This window comes from Nothoprocta perdicaria, unplaced genomic scaffold (genome assembly GCF_003342845.1).
Source record: "Nothoprocta perdicaria isolate Ctin4 unplaced genomic scaffold, notPer1 scaffold_7, whole genome shotgun sequence".
Classification (NCBI taxonomy): domain Eukaryota; kingdom Metazoa; phylum Chordata; class Aves; order Tinamiformes; family Tinamidae; genus Nothoprocta; species Nothoprocta perdicaria.
This window is the reverse complement of record NW_020455976.1, coordinates 3,817,221-3,835,240: the sequence shown is the minus strand read 5'-3', so window position 1 is coordinate 3,835,240 and position 18,020 is coordinate 3,817,221. Positions and strand designations below refer to the sequence as shown.

Genomic DNA, 18,020 nt, shown 5'->3' with positions numbered 1-18,020 from the left:
ACTGGCTCATGCCACAGCAATCCAATTGATGCTAATGCTTGCAGATTGCAACAAAGCCTGTTGTGCCAAACTGTAGGCAGCAATTTGTTGTCAGCATCAGCGTTGTGTGTGCATCAGCCTGTAGCCAAGGAATTCATTAGACTCCAAGACTGCAGAGGTGAACGGGGGCCTGGTGCATCTGTAGAGAGACGTGGAGCGGCAATTCATGTCATTTGCTAGCATGATATTTCTGTATGTTCTTAATGAGCCAGTCAATTTGCAAGCCTGTAAAAGCCACTGTGAAACGTCTCTCCTTAGAACTATTTCTGCCCTCGAAGATCCTGAAATTTCATTCTCTTGACTTTGAGGAATATGGCCCAACTATAGTGAGAGCTAGTTAATTCAAACTCTGCTTGCCCAGATGTGCAAGTACAATGCCCAAGTAGCACTAATAGGAACCAAAGTTACAGCATGAAGCTGGACATGTGTGTAATAAGAAATCACAGACTAAGGCAGTAGTATTAAATTGGACTGTGGATACTGATCCTCTCTGAGGCAGATTTCACTATATTGTTTAGTTTTCACCTGATTACAGAACACACTGTGTATAYAGTGTTTTTAATTAGAGTGACAAGTGATAACTTAGGATGTACTGCAGCTGAATTGATAATTGAATTACAAAAATACAGGGGTCCCACTTGTACCTAAATATTTGTTTTCTCTAAGCAAATCAGAATGTTATTCCTTATTATAAAGTGTTTTCCGCAATGGTCGTGTTCTTCCAACAAAAATGATTAGAGGAGCACATGGCAGTGGGAGAAAAAACTGACTGATGCTTCCAAAACAATTAAGCAATATTCAATTGCTAGTATCTGAGTAAAAAGATTGATGAAATTTCATGCACAAAAAAGCTATGGAAAAGACTATTTAGGACATCAAAATCATTGCTGTTTTCTACAGTGTGCTCTTAATTACTTTTTTATAGATATCCTGAGCAGCATAGCTGCCAAAATGTTCCTTTGGAGCAGCTATTCACAGTCTATTGGATGTTTTGGAATTTTCCCCAGTGATATGCAGCTTTAATTTTCCTTTTTTAATGTCATCTTTTTAATTTCTGCTTTTGTAGATTACCTCAATAYATTTCTTGATTCAGAAGGAAAAGTTACAGTGTAGAATGAAAAYGAACTGCAAAACCTACTCCCTTTCCCTTTCCCTGTCTTACCTCTTAGATCAGTACTGAAGTTCTTAAAATTGTTTAACACTGCTTCAGTAAACTTTATTTTATTTTTATTTTTTTTTTTAAGGGGAAGTTTAGGTCCGTCAAGAAAAACATATTTGGAAAAATTCTCACAAATTTTATTTATTTATTTATTTTTTTTTGCTATTATCCTACAAATATCATTGATCACTCTGCTGCCTGCTAGGAGCTACTGAATCTGGCAGCCTGACAGAGGCAAGACTGCTGCAGTGCCCTGTTCCCAGCCGCCAGCTGGAGCCTGAGGAGGATTCATACACTATATGCACACATGTGCACATATACACAATACATACATATGTGGCCAGACACAGAGATCAGCACAAATAGAAGTTGTAGTGCTCACACAAACAGCATSATCCTGGTCCCCTCTGTCTGATGAAGATGGTAACTAATTAGCAGAAAACATATAGGTATCTCAGAATTATTAGTAGTTTTCCTCTACAGCTCATGTGATACTGTTTTCAAGTAAAATTAATTCGTCAGAGTATCAATTTTTTAAGAAATGAATGAGACAGCCATGTTTGGAATTGGTTTAGATCTCTAGCTTTTTGTATTTAAGGCTRGTGTTGCACCTTTTCAATTGTGGAGGGAAAACAGGTAATGCAATAGGTCATGAATTACTGGACTAGAATTTAACAAATTTTTCTGCTCTTGTTTATGCTGGGATATATCTAGGGTAACTATCCAAATCAAAAATCAAAGCAAGATGAAGAATATTTAAAGATCTGAGGAAAATAAAAACAAATCAGTTTTAGAGAGTAGAAGCTAATATTTGGTTATTTTTGTGCATATGTTTGATTGTTTTTCTTGTGATTGCTTCTTTGAATACTTAAACAGTGATTACGGATATGAACGTCACAGCAATGGACAGTGTTTGCCAGCATTTTGGTATAACCCATCTTCCTTGTCAAAAGACTGTAGCCTTGGACAGAGTTATCTCAACAGCACTGGGTAAGTGGAACAATAAGAGGGTATTTTAGCAGCCATACAGCCCTTAAAGGATGACAAGCTAAAGATTGGATTTTCTAAAGGTGAATCAAAGCCGTCTAAAACCCTTTTTCATTAAATTTGTTAGAGCTTGCAGTCTAGCCTGTCAGATCTCTATCAGGAATGGTCCAGACCTTTTCCTGAAACTGGTGTATGTGTGAACAGAAGTAATCAATGGGCAGCTATCCTGAGTGTTTGATTGCTCTTTGGCCTTCTTGGATATCAATGGAAGATGTAGCTAAAGTCACAGTAATGACCTCCAACAGCATTTTTGATGCATTAATTAAAACATAGGAATGCAAGCTATCTGTTGGCATTTTGTACACTCAAAAGATGGACCAAATTAGCTTTTTTTCTTCAGTTCTGTCATTTCTAAAGCCGTGGAAGTGTTGCTTCATGGCTGGTGTTCTGTGAGAAAAGCTGTTTAACTATGTCCAAAAATCTATTAACAGATAACAACAACAAATAACAACAAAGTATACATGTACATATTCTACACATGTAATATTATTTAAAAACACAGTTAATATAATATATTGTATGCAATTTATGTATTATGTGGCATATAGATATGCTATGCCGCAAAATACTAAATGCTCTTAACAGGTATATTACACTAACATGTTGGGCCCACTTGCTATGTCTGGTTAAGGTAAATCCTAAAATAGTTTTGGAACCTGTTTTGTTCTAATCTCATCAGTCTAAAGAGACCTGCAAAATTTCGCCTGTTCTACTAAACCCCATTATTCTCCATGTCAGCATCTTGTCTGATTTCTTTCTTTGCAGGTACCGGAAAGTTGTTTCTAATAACTGCACGGATGGTGTGAGAGAACAGTACACAGCAAAACCGCAGCAATGTCCTGGCAAAGCCCCCCAGGGACTTCGCATASTCACATCTGATGGCAAACTGACGGCTGATCTAGGACACAACGTCACTTTCCTAGTCCAATTGGAAGAGGTAGGGYCTGTGTTTATGTGCATCCCTGGCCTTATGGATATATTTCAGTCTGATTCTTGCCAGACAACACTTGCAAAGTGAAGAGGTGAACTAAAAAAGAGTGTGGCTGGGTTGTAATATGCCATGAGAGCTAAGGGACAGTGTATAGGAACAAGGAGAGTGAAAGTCCATTGCACTGCATTGAGTGAACTAGAAGTAGCTGATTAAAAGCTGCCCTGGTTGGGGAATTTTCCAGTAAGATTGGAGAGTGCAGATTGGAATCCCAGTAACTGTCCTTATCTGTGCTTTTGATTTCCTGCTGTGTTTGAAACTGAACTTCTGTTTTTGTTTGACACTGGCATTCAACCCAACATGGCTAAAAATGCATGTGCGAATCTGTCCCCATCACACAGGTTTGCAGGGATCTGCATRTTGCTTAGGTGTTGGGAGCTAAAATCACAAGATGTCATCAGTATTAAGTCTGAAATTGATTGCAAATGTGAACCTGAGTCAGTCTAATCAGAACCCTTGTTTACTCTTACAGCTCTAACTTCACTTARTATTCCACTCTCCTCCTTCCTTTTATGAAATCTTTACAGAAAAYGTATGGAATCTTTTCTCCTGTTTCAGCTGATCAGCAGTTCTTTATATATGATTTATTATAGGCTCCCAAATGATGGCATTTGCAAAGTAGTTTTTTTTCCCTAATCAAATTTGATATTTTTTAAACTTCTGCCTTTTTCTCCTACATAGCTGCCCAATAAATCCTAAGAGTTATGTTTTTTTATACTAAGGGAACATGTACATCTCTATAATGCTTAGAATATCCATAGAAATTACTTCTGACCCTCTCCGTAGTATTTGTCATCTATAGTGAGGAAGGAGGAATGAAGATAACCTCTAGAGCTGAGTTTGTAGGTGTGGGTTAGGATTTTTACATCTCTAATATTGATGCTTTCCTCAGCAAACAGGTGTCCTGATTTGCAAAAGCAATAACGTGTACTAAAAAAACATATCTAACCTGAAGCAGTTTTTTTTTTTCTATCTTTTCCGCTGGTTCTGGTTTTGGTAGCACTACTGCAGTATTTTCCAGAGTCTGGATGCAACATCTCCACTAGCAGATAGGGTCTTTTGCATGCTATATATCAGGACAYGTTTTGAAATGTGAGTCTACTTGTGAGGAAATCTAAATGGAACACTTATTTTGAGATACGTGATGGAGCAGAGGTTAGGAACTGCTCTGAGAGATGAAACAGTCTTGATCAACCTCCAGCCRTGGGTATTGCTCTCCCTTCTTGATGAATCCCAAGCTCCTACTTCTGGATTTGTAGAATTAAAGAGACTGCAGTGCAAACAGCAAAACTCTGGGGTGAATTTGACCCAATCTGACAATGACTTTTAAGCTGACACATTACAGTAAAAGATATTTAACAAAGAATGATTTTTTTCCAGATGTATGTAATTTATAGGACTAGAAGGTGTGATTATAGCAGTGTAAGTGCATATACACTAAAGTATTTACTGATTTATTTCAGTAACAAAAATTCACACCACTCACTAGAAAAATTAAACCAGTCAGTGAAAGAACAGCTGTCATCTTATAGAACAGGTATTTAATTCCTTTCCAAACAAGGTGGAGATATCACAAAAGYTCCTAGTTTTCTAGGTTTTCTATTTAGTTCTGCCCTGTGCAGGTATACCGAGTAYACAGTCCAAGATGCTCAGCAAAAATCCATGTCCACTCTATTTTTGCTCAAGAGAAGAATATCAGACATGTCAGAAAAGRCAGAACAGGACTGTGTGGGCATGCATGATTTTCTGCATGGGCATATGAAGAAGTGTGCTATTCAGCCCTTGCTTCCTGGTATGATGACCAATATTTTATGTACTTAAGGTTTTTTGGAGGCTCTTCCTTTAGCTCACATCATGCTTAATATCTTTTAGAATGTAAAAAAAATAGTAGCTTTTTTTTTTTCTTTTGCTCATATCATAGTTCCCTTGAATCTTAAGATCTCTGTCCCTGGGACAGTTTGTTTGAAGCCCTCAGATTGACACAGCTGATCCTTATACTGCAACCTCTCAGCTCTTTTTGTTCAGGCTTATGTTCTGCTTGACCTGGAAGACAGGAAGGAGGAAGATAAGAAGCAGATGAGCAAAGAGATAGGGTTTGTTTGAGGTTTGTACAGTTGTTATCTTTCCAGGCCTTTCTACTTCATCTAAGGACTTGCCTGGTTCTGAACAGGAGGAAGAACTGTAGATGCAGGCTCACYAGAGGCCCCGAAAAATCACTGCATCTCTGGAGTGGAGATGGTTGCTAAGAGGGGAGGAAGATGCAAGTGCTGGCAGTAGAAAGCTGATGTTTGCACATAGCGGTTGGAGTCAGAGCAGGAACCACAGCRCAGGGGGTTTTATAGTGATTCTCAAGGCTAAAACTGTGGACTGTGTTGTTCTGAYAGTGACACAGTGCCAGTAAAAGAAGTTGTCTTCTGAACAGAAACAAGGACAGTGTGTTCAGAACTATTCTGCTATTGTAAAAACACAAAAGGGAAGTAATCTCTAGAATCTATGTGGGTGAAGAGGGGGCAGACACCAGAACCAGCAGTGCACAGAGCATTGCTGATTGCCAAGAACTGGGATTCTGACCCAGTTTTACTACCGTTGAGTCGCATGCAATTTTCCTGTAAACCAATTACATTTGGCATCATATAAATATCATCTAAAGCCACAAACACTAATATCTCCTATTCAAATGACCACAGTGTCCTAATTTTCCTGTCAGTTTTTACAATGTATGAAAGAATTCTTAAAAACTGTTTGTAAAGTCATCTTTCAATCAATGCTTTTGGTCCCCTGCTACTGGCAGGATTTGACCAGGTATGTTCTTTTATTAATCTGGGTGCAGTCATCATGGTTTTCCAAATAGATGAAAAAGCCAGTAATGATTAGTATTTCTTTTTATGATCCATATGGGTCCATTGTGCTAATTATACAAGTTTTACTAAGGAGAACACCTATTTTTGCTGGCAATTTTGTTTTAAATTTCCTTTGAGCTAACTAGAATGGGAACAGTGTGTCACTGAGTGGCAGCACAGGAGAAAACTAGCTGTGCTTAAAGCAAATGTTCATATTGCACCAAGGTGCTGCTAGCTCAAAGGTTAATCCTTTGTTTCTCTCCCGGACCGTATGCGCAGCCCTAGGGCTGGTGCCTGTCACACCGGGGCACTCAGCAGATGAATGTTTTCAGCCTAAACAGATTTCCCTTGTTTGATTTTTGAACAGCAGCAGAAACAAAGTAAAACCAAAACTACAAAGTCATTTTTTTTCCTGCTGAAGTTTTTCATCCCCATGTCCCTCATCACACGGTCGTGTAGGTCCCTCGCCTGTCACAAGCGCGGTTGTTATTTGCGAGGGGAACATGAGGCACCGGTGGCGCTTGCTGAACTGCTGTAGCAGGGATGTGAAAAGCAGCAGCCTCTGAACAACRCTTTGCAGCACAACGGCTTCCCAGCGTGTTTCATCTGATCGCTCATACATCTCTGCCGAGGAAATGGATGGTAACGACATTCAGGGCAGAAGGGTTCAGGGCTTTGGCTGTTTCATTACAGATCATTCACAGAGAAACTGCCTCCTCTAATTTATTTTTTATCTTGATAAAATGACAGTCGAAAATCTTTGACACTGCAGGTCTGCTTTGCTTCTCCTTTGCCAAAGTCACTCCACTGGGTGTAGGTGTTGGCTTGCTTTTGACTATTTCCTGCTGCTTAGCATTAGGCTAAGGTGGTTTCTCCTCAAAACATGTGGGGAACACTCATTTGTTCTTTCAGTTCAATTCTGGACAAAAATGAGTCAATCTGAACCCATTCCTGAACTGAACTCTGAGCTGTTCTTGTGTGACCTTGAGTAAGAAACTTCATCTTTCCATGTCTTTGTTCCCTGATTTGAAAATAGAGCTTTCCTTTCTCTCTCATGCCCTCCATGCCTTTCCTTTTCATGTTGAATGCTCATAAGACCAGAGAAATCTCTCGTACCATATGAATATAGAGATGGAGCCTTGCTCTTCCTTCAGACTGCCATGGTTTCTGTCATGATAGTGTTATTAAATGACTGCCTTAGGGACATAGTTTCTCAGGGGACACTGCTGGTAGGACAGTGCCATCAGCATTTCCCACCTCCCTGAGGTTCAGTGCAATTCAGAATTCAAGAAAACTGAAGCCTCTAGAGATGAGCTTAACATTAGYACTGTTTTAATTGTTGATGTGCSCAAATTAAAGATGCAAAGCTGGTGGTACCTGAAAACACAGGCTGTAGCTGGTGGTACCYGAAAACACAGGYTGTTCCTGTCTGTGTGGCATCCTACTGTGAGCCTTCGCTTGATATCRCTATCACTAGGTAGTAATGCTTATGAAAATCTGAAACCTTCGTCCTAACTTTTAATGTACATGCTGAGTCATGGCTGTTTATCTTACCAGATATAAATGGTTTTCTTACCATTTCTGTTAAAAATACAAAGACAAAATCAGTGCTGCCCTCTCCGCTCTGGTCATCTGATATTTAATTGCATATTATAGGTGTATTTATATATACATATATATGTACGACAAGTTGACTGGGAGAAATCAGATCCTTTTGTGCATTTTTAGATTCACTGCTGAAATTCCATTAAAATGTATGAGGRAAAAAAAAGTGAACCTCTTCATGAAGACATGCAGCAATACAGTCTTGCAATACACCTGCAGTCACAGAAGTCAAATTATTGTCACTCACTCTGAGAGGCTGTATTTATTGATTTCTGTGGCACATAGTAGATTTAGTCTTATAAAAGAAGAAGAAAAATAAAGATCATAGCTGGGTTGTGCTGGCAGGACTGGCAATTATGWTGAAAGATCTGATTAGTATGGTTAACTGATTGGTTAGAAAAAGAAGCACATGTGAAAAACATCAGGCTATTTGTTCTGATATGATTTACATTTCCATTCATTTTCTGTTTTAATAAAGTTAAGAAGGTCTTTTTGTAAGCAGGAGCAYATAGTGGAAAACATGATTTTCAGTACTTGATAGTTGAATGTTTAAAATAATGTTTAAAATTAAGGACATGCTTAAAATGGGCCTGGATAAAATGCATCTATTGTGTAGGTAGATACTCAGTTGCAGTGAAAATATTTTGGTGAATGTATGCTCATGTTGAGGGAAAAATACCATACATAGGGAAGGGGTTAATCTGAAGAAGCACAAAGACTCCTGAGACCTTCTTTCAGGAAGGCAATCTAGCAACTGCAGTGCCTKTCTCTTGTGGAGGGGTAATTAAATCCATTTTCAGCATCTGTAAGGAAGAGACACAAGTCAAAGCATAATTGAAGGCTTCAAAATTAAATCTGAAGCATGGCAACAAAATTAAAAACTTCAAACTGTTGCTTCATTGTTTTGATACTCAAATTTACATATAAAGACTAGAACTTAATAGGGAAAATACATGATTACAATCTTCTGGGTACAATTCACACAGAACATTGGAGACACAATCTTTTTTAGATTGATTGCAAAGAGCCCTAATCTCACATATACCAAAATACTAATGTCTGCATTGAAGTAATCAAAATCTAACAATATTGTTGCAAACAGTATAGGCAGTTTCTAGCATACCCTAAGGCATGAAGCTTCAGAGAGCTTGTTGGAAGGTCTTGTATATGTGCTAGATTTTTATTCTCTTTGACAAGAGACAGAAAAGATGTGCATTGGTTTGGGAAAAAAAGATTGTTTGTTCCTTTGTGGAAATCTCCTAGGCATTTAATAAGGAAAATCACTTAAAAAACAGTTATCTTTTGTATTATTGTTAGTATTTTTTCTTTTAGCATTAGCTATTGTATCAGTAGAGAGTGTTAGATGAAGTCTCCAGAAACTTGTTCTTTTTTTTTTTTTTGGTTGCACTGAAGACTTTCTCAGAATTGTTGAAATGTACCCAAGACTCATTTAAATCTAAATGCCCTCGAACTTTGTGGGTATAATCTACTAATCTACTCACAAAACCACTTTTATTTTTCAAGCTATTACCATAGGTTGCTGGCCAGCTCAGTATGATTATAACACAGGTACTGAATCAGAAATATATCTCCTGTGATGCCTACAAGTGCTCGCATTAGAGATCGTTCACAGTGAAGGCCAAGGAGACTTTTCTGAGGCTGCAGAAGTGATGTCTGGAGCTCAGCGACCACCCTGCTTAGGCTCAGAGCTCCGCAAAACCCCAGCACATAGCACCAGGTTTGTCAGTATGATGAGGAGAGGCTGGGAAAAGCACCTGGAGAGTTTTTAGCAAGATGGATGTATATGTATAAAATTATTGCCAAACACAACATCCCTTGGTAAAACAGCCACGTGTAAGTGGCTCTGTGGAGCTGTCTAGGTCTCAGGCAGCTGGGATTGATGCAGAGCAGTTATGAGCTGTGCAGGAAATGTTTTGATCTTGGCTCACTTTTGGTCTTTCTCTGTCTTACTCTGCCTGTGCTCTCACCTGGCATTAGATAAAGCTTTCTAACAAGCCAAACCCACTGACTCTTCATTTTCCTGACTTTTTCTTCCCCTTTCCTAAGCTAAAAATCATAAATGTCAGCTTTTCAAAATGTGGCATTTTCAAAAAGAGTGCTATAGCCTGGATTTTACTGAATGGAAAATATATTTCCAGTTCAAGGAGTTTTAAAACAAAATGGGAAAGGCCAAGACAAATGAAAAAGACTGGGGGAATGACAGCTGAAGTTCTTCTCCAATTAGATTTGCAGTAGATGTCTCTGTCAGCATTTCTTCTCCCTGGAGAATTTGGAAGAAAAATTGAAATGTAAATCCTGAATGACTGAAAAATGGCTCCTTTTCCCGGCAGCACTTGCAGGCACCTTGGGTTTCATGGCTGTGGAGAAAATGAAGACAAGAGAAAAATCACTTGGGCATTAACTCCAACTCCTGCAGAAACAGGGCTATTCTAAATGCTGTCATCCTTTTCATCTTCTTCCACTACCTCAAAAGCAGTGTTATCACATGACCTTAAATATACTCAGAGATGATAAAACCAGCAAGGTCACTGTGGTGCTGCAGTTTTGGCCACAGGGACAGCTTATGTCCCAGTGGTACTGAATACTTTAGTAACTTTACTGAATGATGATCAAAGGCATTAGCCATTTTTAGTAACAAATGATGACTAAAGCCCTAATGATGATGTGCTTGGAGGAACTRGGAGAGCACCTAAGGGCACGGCCAGATATTTCAGAGCAGAGCACTCTCTGCCTTTGGTCCAAGCCCAGCATTGTGAATCTCTCTCTCCTCTGGCGAGGGTTCAGAGCKGAGGAGCCCATATATGCCCACCTGTGTCTGTAGAGGCGTAATCCATTTGGTGCCTCCTGTTGTCCCTGTCAGACAGGACACCACATCAAAAGTGCCYGAAGTGCTTCTCATCACGTTTCAAACTTTGCACTCTGCCATCTTCTTTCAATTAACTTAGCTCACCAAAGCACTTACTGATGTATTAAAGCCCTCCTCCTGTGCTCCTAACTGCTCTTTGTAAGAACCATTTTGATCTTGCTAGTTTGATTCCCCATGTAACACAGGTAGGAGACCCTGCCTCAGTGATTTGTGTCAGTGARAAAAAAAATGTAAGTGGATGCTTAAACTTGCAGTAATGCTTGAAGTGAAGAATTTGCTAAGAGCATTGCTGAATGGAGGCCTAAGTAGCTTTCTTAGATATGACCATATCTCATTGAAGGTTGCAGATGTTGTAATTTTGAATTGCTAAGAGAAACTCATTTAGGAGCTACCTAAGGGCARTCTGAAATTGGGTTAACACACAAGATCCCTGTTTCCTTCAAGCAGGGTAATGAGTCAGCCCTCCCTAGTATCTCTGTCATTTACAGTTGGACTCAATGATCTTGAAGCTATTTGCCAACCATAATGATTCTATGATCTTATGTATAGAATCCTTGTGGTCCTCTCAAGTGGAGAAACGGAGATGTTCCTCTCTGTAGAGACACCAGGAGGGGAAATGATGTGAGATATCTCAGGTGTGCACCTCTGTCATAGACTGTCGTTTTCTCRCCTTCAAAATGGGATCCTCTGAAACAGGGATAGGATTAGTTTCTGTCTTCCCTTTAGAAGCAATTCTGCTTTGAGCAGTCGGATCAGGAACAAGAACTGATACTTAWACCCAACCTCTGGTAGGGTGCCGTGACATAAGGGCCCTGTCTTTAACCTCTAGGCATTTTTTGGGCAATGCTTCTCTGTCACCCATCGCCAGGTGTAGCTCTGCTCCTCCCTAGCTCATCCTTCAGGCAAGCATCCACTGTTTCTGCCTTGACAACAAGTGATAAAAATACAGAGGGAACCTGAGCAAGGTAAAGATTACATTATAGCTGCCCCCCTTACCCACACACACATTTCCCTTTGCAGTGTGGAAACCTGCCCAATACCAAACATATTCACRGATACCTCTCCTTCCACGTGGATGTCCAGAGCGCTGCCTCTGCCTCGAGAGCAGGGGGGAAGAAGGGGAAACCAAACCACAGCAAATTAAATGTCCTTTCATCCAATTTCATGAACTGCCCTYGGCTATTAATTTAACGGCATCCTTCCAGGCTGCGGCAGCTGCCTCAGCGCTCCAGGCTGGAGCCACCCACTCCATGGCAACAGCCTGTGAGCACAAGCGTTTCCTGCGTAAGGATCGCTCAGAGCTACCACGGCATCCCCTCAAACGGAGCAAGAATGCTCCAAATTAAGACAAGGTGCCACGTCTTACCTGACAGAGGGAGGCTCTGTAACAGACACTGTTGTGGTACCGGTCAGCACAGGCTTTGTAACCATCTGGCTCTCATGCCCTTGCCGTAGGCGTGTCACTGCCCGGTGACAGGAGAGACTCCCACCAAGGCCTTGTGGTGCACAAGGCGCAGGCTGTCTTCATTACTGTGTGCGCTCACTCACTTGTCTGTCTTTTGATCAAAAATATGGACAACGAGAAGTCAAAAAAAAGTCTTTTTTTCTGTAAAGCAAAATAAGGAGATGGCTTCACTCCTCTCATTCCGATGTAAATTTTTTTTTTTTTTTTTTAGTGCTGGATGCCTCTGATGTTGAAGGTATATGAGGCAAGTTGGAATTCAGTCTCAAGGGGAAGATCAAAGCCCCTTGTAGGCCTATGTAAAAGGGGCCTTGGCAAAGGAAATACCTGTCCCTGATATCTTCAGCTTTTGGTCTGTGGTGTATTTGTTTTGTTTATAGTTGTATATTTCTCTCATTTTTTTTTTCTTATTTCTTTTTTTGCACTTTTGGTATCAGTTCTGAAATGTGCTAGATTAGCAGCTCAATAGACTAGAATGTCACAAGCTTACAGCCTGAGTTATATCACACACCTACCCTTCTAGGCTGTAGGATTTTCTCTCGACAGGAGGAAGAGAGTTTAAYGAGCAGAGATATTTCATTGGCCTCTGAAACGGGCAGGAAGGGTCCCACCTCGGATCCACAATGATGTTGGCTGTTGTGATGTAGATACAAATTCAGCTCATTGTAAATCAGAGCACTGAACAAGTCAACAAGTCATAAGTTGTTATACACTATTACCTTTACCGTGTGAGACTGAAGGGGTTCTTTTGACACCCCACTGCTTTGAATTGTTCACTTTTCACCTTGGGTAAAAGGAGGATGGCCTAGAGGATGTCTCAAAATCTCTCTCTGTCTTATCATTTTTATGATTTGACATGTAAAAGCTGAAATTGAGAGATTGGTTCCAAAGATATAGAGTTAATCTCAATAGGTACCTGCATTGTAAGTGACTACTGATATGAGATGCTAGTGGAGATTATCCCTCCCACATCTTGGTCTTCACGGGAAGGAAACCCATAGAGAAGACACCAATTAATTTTCCAGAAGATCACTAGTCATCCTGACAATTAGAAAAGTTATGCCCCAGCAGTACCTAGAAGGAAACCTTCACAGTCGGACTCAAGCTGAATCAAATCTCCGGAAATGTCATCTTCTCTCTACTGACTATTGAGCAAGTTGATGAAGTGACTTTCTTTCCCCAGCTAGCATGAGATCTTACAACTACCATCTGGATGTTATATGTTAAGATATGTTAAGTCTGATCCAGTCTCACAAAATCATTTTCTGTTGCTCCCACCAAATGCCTGCTGATGTCTGGAATGGTTGGCTGAGATTCTTGCAATTCTCTTTCAAAAAARAAAAAAAAAAAAAAAAAAAAAAAAGCAGTATCAGTTTTGACCCTTTCTCTTTTGTGTTACAACAGGGAGACCTCCAGAGATCCATCATCCAAGTGGACTTTGGAGATGGCATTGCTGTGTCGTATGCCAATCTCAGCTCGACAGAAGATGGGATCAAGCATATTTATCAGAATGTGGGCATATTCCGAGTGACTGTGCTAGTGGAAAACAGCCTGGGCTCTGACAGTGCTGTACTGTACTTGCATGTAACGTGTATGTTGATATTGGTTATCTTCTAACACGCTTTAATAGACTAGTGTTTAATAGAACAGTGTTTGGGAGTTTGCAACTGAGTAGGAGTTGGTGGGAAACAAGTATTTGGCTGCCCTTCAGCTTGTCCCCAAACTGAGAGGAGCTGCAGACATCCATAACATTTGCTTTTTAACCCATACTTAACCTGTAATTTTTGGTGGTCTGTTTCAAAACACCTCAAAGGAATGTCCAGCCCTTACTGAAAAGCACCTTTATTAATATGTTTATACTTCCAGAAAAACAAACAAGGATTTTTAATCATTTTTGAAAGTCTGGCCTTATACTTTTCACATATTATGTCCTCTAACAAAATGCAACCGCATCTGGAATGGAAACCAGTAGATTTCATTCTCTCCGTTGTCATAGGAACCAYGATCCTGATGTTAAATAGTATAACAAGAAAAAAATATTATCTCCACGTTGCTCTTCTGCTGTTATTTTTAACCTTTTTATACTTCAGCTGTGTCTGATTTACAACTGAAATGTATCTTAGTTATTTCTTTAAAACCAGCATTGTATTCTTTTATATTTATTCTAGCATGCAATTACAGACCCAAAGAGCTAGCCTATTATTGATAATATGTAATATTCTTAATGGATTTTGGCTGGGACCATCATTTGCTGTATTCAATGAGTGTTGCATTGGTTATTTATATTTCAGACGGTGTGCCAATGTGGCAAAGTTATTGGAAGACAAATAAGAAATTCCAACCTAGAAGTTATGATCACAGAAATTAACCTTAATACCTCTTAGGCTCAACCAAAGTAGCTCCATGTGTGATGTAAATAACTTAATATATTCTATATGCTTTGACTTCACTTTTTTAGCATGGAAACAGCTGCTTCTTCAATGGGAGAGAGCAGCTCTTTATGGTGCACAGTCATGCCAACAGATGAGAGCAGTGGGAGGTGTAGTTGTAAGAGATTGGAAGTTTATGAGGGAGTACAAGGGAACAGGAACAAATATTTCCCTGAACTCCTCACTTCAAAAAGACCATCAGTTCATGATCATAGTRGGCCATATATGATTCCCTCATGTGATAGATAGTGGTTTGTGGCAAAGTTTATTTCACATAATMCTTCAACAGCAATTCAGATTTGAAAGCTGCATAATTATATCTTGCAAAAATAGCAGTACTCAAACTAGCTTACTGGGAAACTTGAGTTTTGAAATTTAGAGCTTAGCCTGTGTAATTTTTTTGTACAGGGGCATTGATGAATCAAGGTAAGTTCTCARCCTTTAGAAAGATACTCATTTTTCTTTACTTTTTTTAACTATGCTCCTATGTGTGTACAGTGGTGGCTAAAGAGAAGGACCTCAGCTCAGGAGTTGACATTTATACACTTTTACATAATCTCTTCAGCAATTGAGGAAGCACAGATTTGRCTCAATGGAAAAGACCCCCACTTGTAGCAGCAAAAGGTTTTGGAATCAAATCCCAGTTTGTCTAAGTAGCGGAGGAGCAATTGTGGGCTGTGCATGCAGAAATCCCCCGTCTCTGCTGCTGGTTATGAAAGTCGGCTAAACAGGAGCCGTGGGTCTTTTTTTTTTTCCCACTCTTTGTAAAGGTCACTGGAAACAAATGGAGAAGTGCTTTGGCGGTTGATATTTCACAGGAGGCTCTGACAGGCTTCTGTGTGCAGGGTCTGTATTGTTCGCTGTTTGACAAGAGGCAATTCCACAGGGACCACAGCACACGCTTAGCCTGTCTACGAAGTGAAGAGGCCATGTGAGGCAGCAGTTGCTTTCTTACACAGCCCCAAAATGGAAGGAGAAGGCAGGTGTCTAGCCCCCATCCTCATGGATAGTGCCTTATAGCTGATCTAATCCATTTTCTGCAGCTGTTGAAGGATTAAAAATCCTCTTTGATTATTTTAGGGATACAAAAAAAAAAAAAAAAAGCAATATTCAGATGTGTTTGTGTTACTTAGGAAGCCAATGAAATACATGCTTCTGTGCTATGTATAGATAAAGCTAGCATGAGACCTAAGTACTGAGATGAGCACTGCAGCGAGGTCTAGTGTGTCCATGCCTGACCCCAGAGCACCCACATCTGAGGGATGTATCTAAGCTTCTTCTAAATGAGAATTAAGGACGTATGTGCAGAGAACGGGTCGCGCACTCAGTGTGGTGCCATTCAGGCTAGTAATAGACGTGCCGAGGACAGAGATGCGTGGTAAATCCAATCCCTCTCTAGAGYCTACAGCGGAGATCCACAAAAGCCTGTAAATCCTACTTAAATGCTTTCACTCCCTGTCTGGCAAGTTAGAGGCCTGCTTCAAGTGTCTGCGAATCTAGTCATTGGGGAGTTTTGTGAAAATATGCATCCTTGCAGTAGAAACACACACAATATTGTTAGGGCATTCAGAAAAACCCTGTGCAGTCTGAGCTCTCAGGGAGTTTTTGAAAGGACCACTTGCTAGGTCACCCCTTTTTACAGACATGATGTGTGCGTGCTGCATATCCAGGTCCTTCCAACTTCCCCCCTTCAACTAGCAAAGTCAAAGGCCTCGCTGAGGATAAAATTGCAGGCATTGAAGYCAAGTGCTTGTGAGCTCAAAGGTGAGAGTAACATCTCTACCTGGTCTCCTTATCCTGCAATAGCTGCTGGGCCAATGCACAGAATTAGCAAATTTGCTGCAGTTTTGTCATCTGCAAGGAAGTCCCCAGATCCAGAAATGTAGGTTGTTTTGAGGCAGGAGAATTTTTTGGGGTGCATGGACAGAAAATTACATACAAACCACTTCTCAGCCAACAGACTGTCTCTCAACTGCCCCAACAGGCTGAAAAGTTTCCCAGCAAAGTTATTCACACATTTGTCTGAATGCATTAAAGTAGCATCACTTGTCAAAGTGAACCTCCTTCCTTTCTCTTACTGTTTTCAGGGACCTGTACCCCATTTTTCTGGAGACAGATTGTAGGAGACAGATTGTCTGGAGACAGGTTGTAGGCTCAATGGCTTAGAGGCCTTGCAGGAAACTCAGAAATGGAAATTTTCTCCAAACTTAACCATGAAAAAGCCCACTCCTATAAAACCAAGGGTATATCCAGAGTGAGCTATCCCCATCTGCTGGCCACATAACAGCTCAGCATTGCAGCCGCTTGGACCATGAGCTGTTTGTGCAGAAATATTAACTCAGAATTGGCCAGCTCAAGGCATCTTTTCATGTTCTTTGTTTGAGTGTAGGATGGAGCTTTGCAGAGGGTCTGGGTGTTCTCTGCAGTGCAGGGTCACTTGAGATGCAATCAGAGGAGCTGTGCACGATTATACTGGAGAACAAAGTATTTGACTTTACAACTGTCACTCYTGTCACCATATCGGGTGTCTGGAGATTTGTTTCTTTTATAATCCATGCTGACCCTGGGCATTTGGCAAACATCCCAGAGGACATCAGATTGCAGAATATTTATCCTGGGAAGACTCAGGGTCTCGCTGAGAGGAGGTGCAGCTGGGTCACAGAGCTGTGTCTGTGCAGGAGAATCCTATTAACTGCAAAGGCRTGAAATTCCATGAGGTTTGAGTGGCAATAATTTAGCAGTGCAATTTTTTTTTCATAGATTTGCAAGTAACTTCTGATCATTAAAGGAAAAAGGAGCCTCATTTGGTCTGTATCAGGCTTTGCTGAGTTGGATCATGGGTGACTCTTAATTGGGCTGTATCAAGCTAAGTAGTGTAAAGGCTGTTTCTGCACCCTCAAGAAAGCTGCATTTCAGCAGTGGATTAGGAATGCTGTCCTTGCATTGCACATACAGTCTTATATTGGTGAATTTTTCAGTGCCTGTCTACCTGTGTATGCTGTGTTGGGTGATTGGCCTAAAATGTCTGGTGTTGCTTGGGTTGAAGATCAAGATCTAAGTGGTGATGTATTTTGGGGATACTTCATGAAAAAAAAAAWTCTCTTGAAATATAAAGGGTCCTCTGACAGTGTATCTCAATTCCATGTGAGCAATGAAATCAATCCTCCTGGGCCATAGTCTGCATTTATCACTGGAGAGCCTATAGATGTAGGATGTGGCCTTAATTTGTTTTAGAAACCCACGTCCCCAGATCACCTGGGGATTCTTTCTTTTTCTACCACTCTCAGGACAGTTGTTTTGTTCTCTAAGTAAACAGTCAGAACACATTTTAAAAAAATAATCCACAGGATGAGATGTAACAACAAAGGCCCATCTGTCTCCGGAAGATGTGAAATGTGCAACCCTGGGCATAATGTCACTTGTCGAATGAATTATGTTCTGTTTATCTTTAAGAAATAAAATAGTATGTAGAGGAAAAAAGGGAGTATAAGGTAACATTAAAATGAAGGCAAAACAGTGAGTAGATGCCTTGAGAAAGAATTTTGGTTAGCATAAATAGAGCAT

The 18,020-nt window shown here is 40.3% G+C and overlaps 1 protein-coding gene across 1 annotated transcript in view; it reads left to right on the top strand.

Annotated features, from left to right (window-relative positions):
- Positions 1-18,020, top strand: part of LOC112957051 (VPS10 domain-containing receptor SorCS1) — a 269,061-nt gene that overhangs the window by 227,671 nt on the left and 23,370 nt on the right. Inside the window, exons 17-19 of the mRNA XM_026050581.1 lie at positions 2,075-2,188; positions 3,011-3,182; positions 13,432-13,618. Coding sequence (XP_025906366.1) covers positions 2,075-2,188; positions 3,011-3,182; positions 13,432-13,618 — 473 coding nt within the window. The remainder of the gene's footprint in view (positions 1-2,074; positions 2,189-3,010; positions 3,183-13,431; positions 13,619-18,020) is intronic.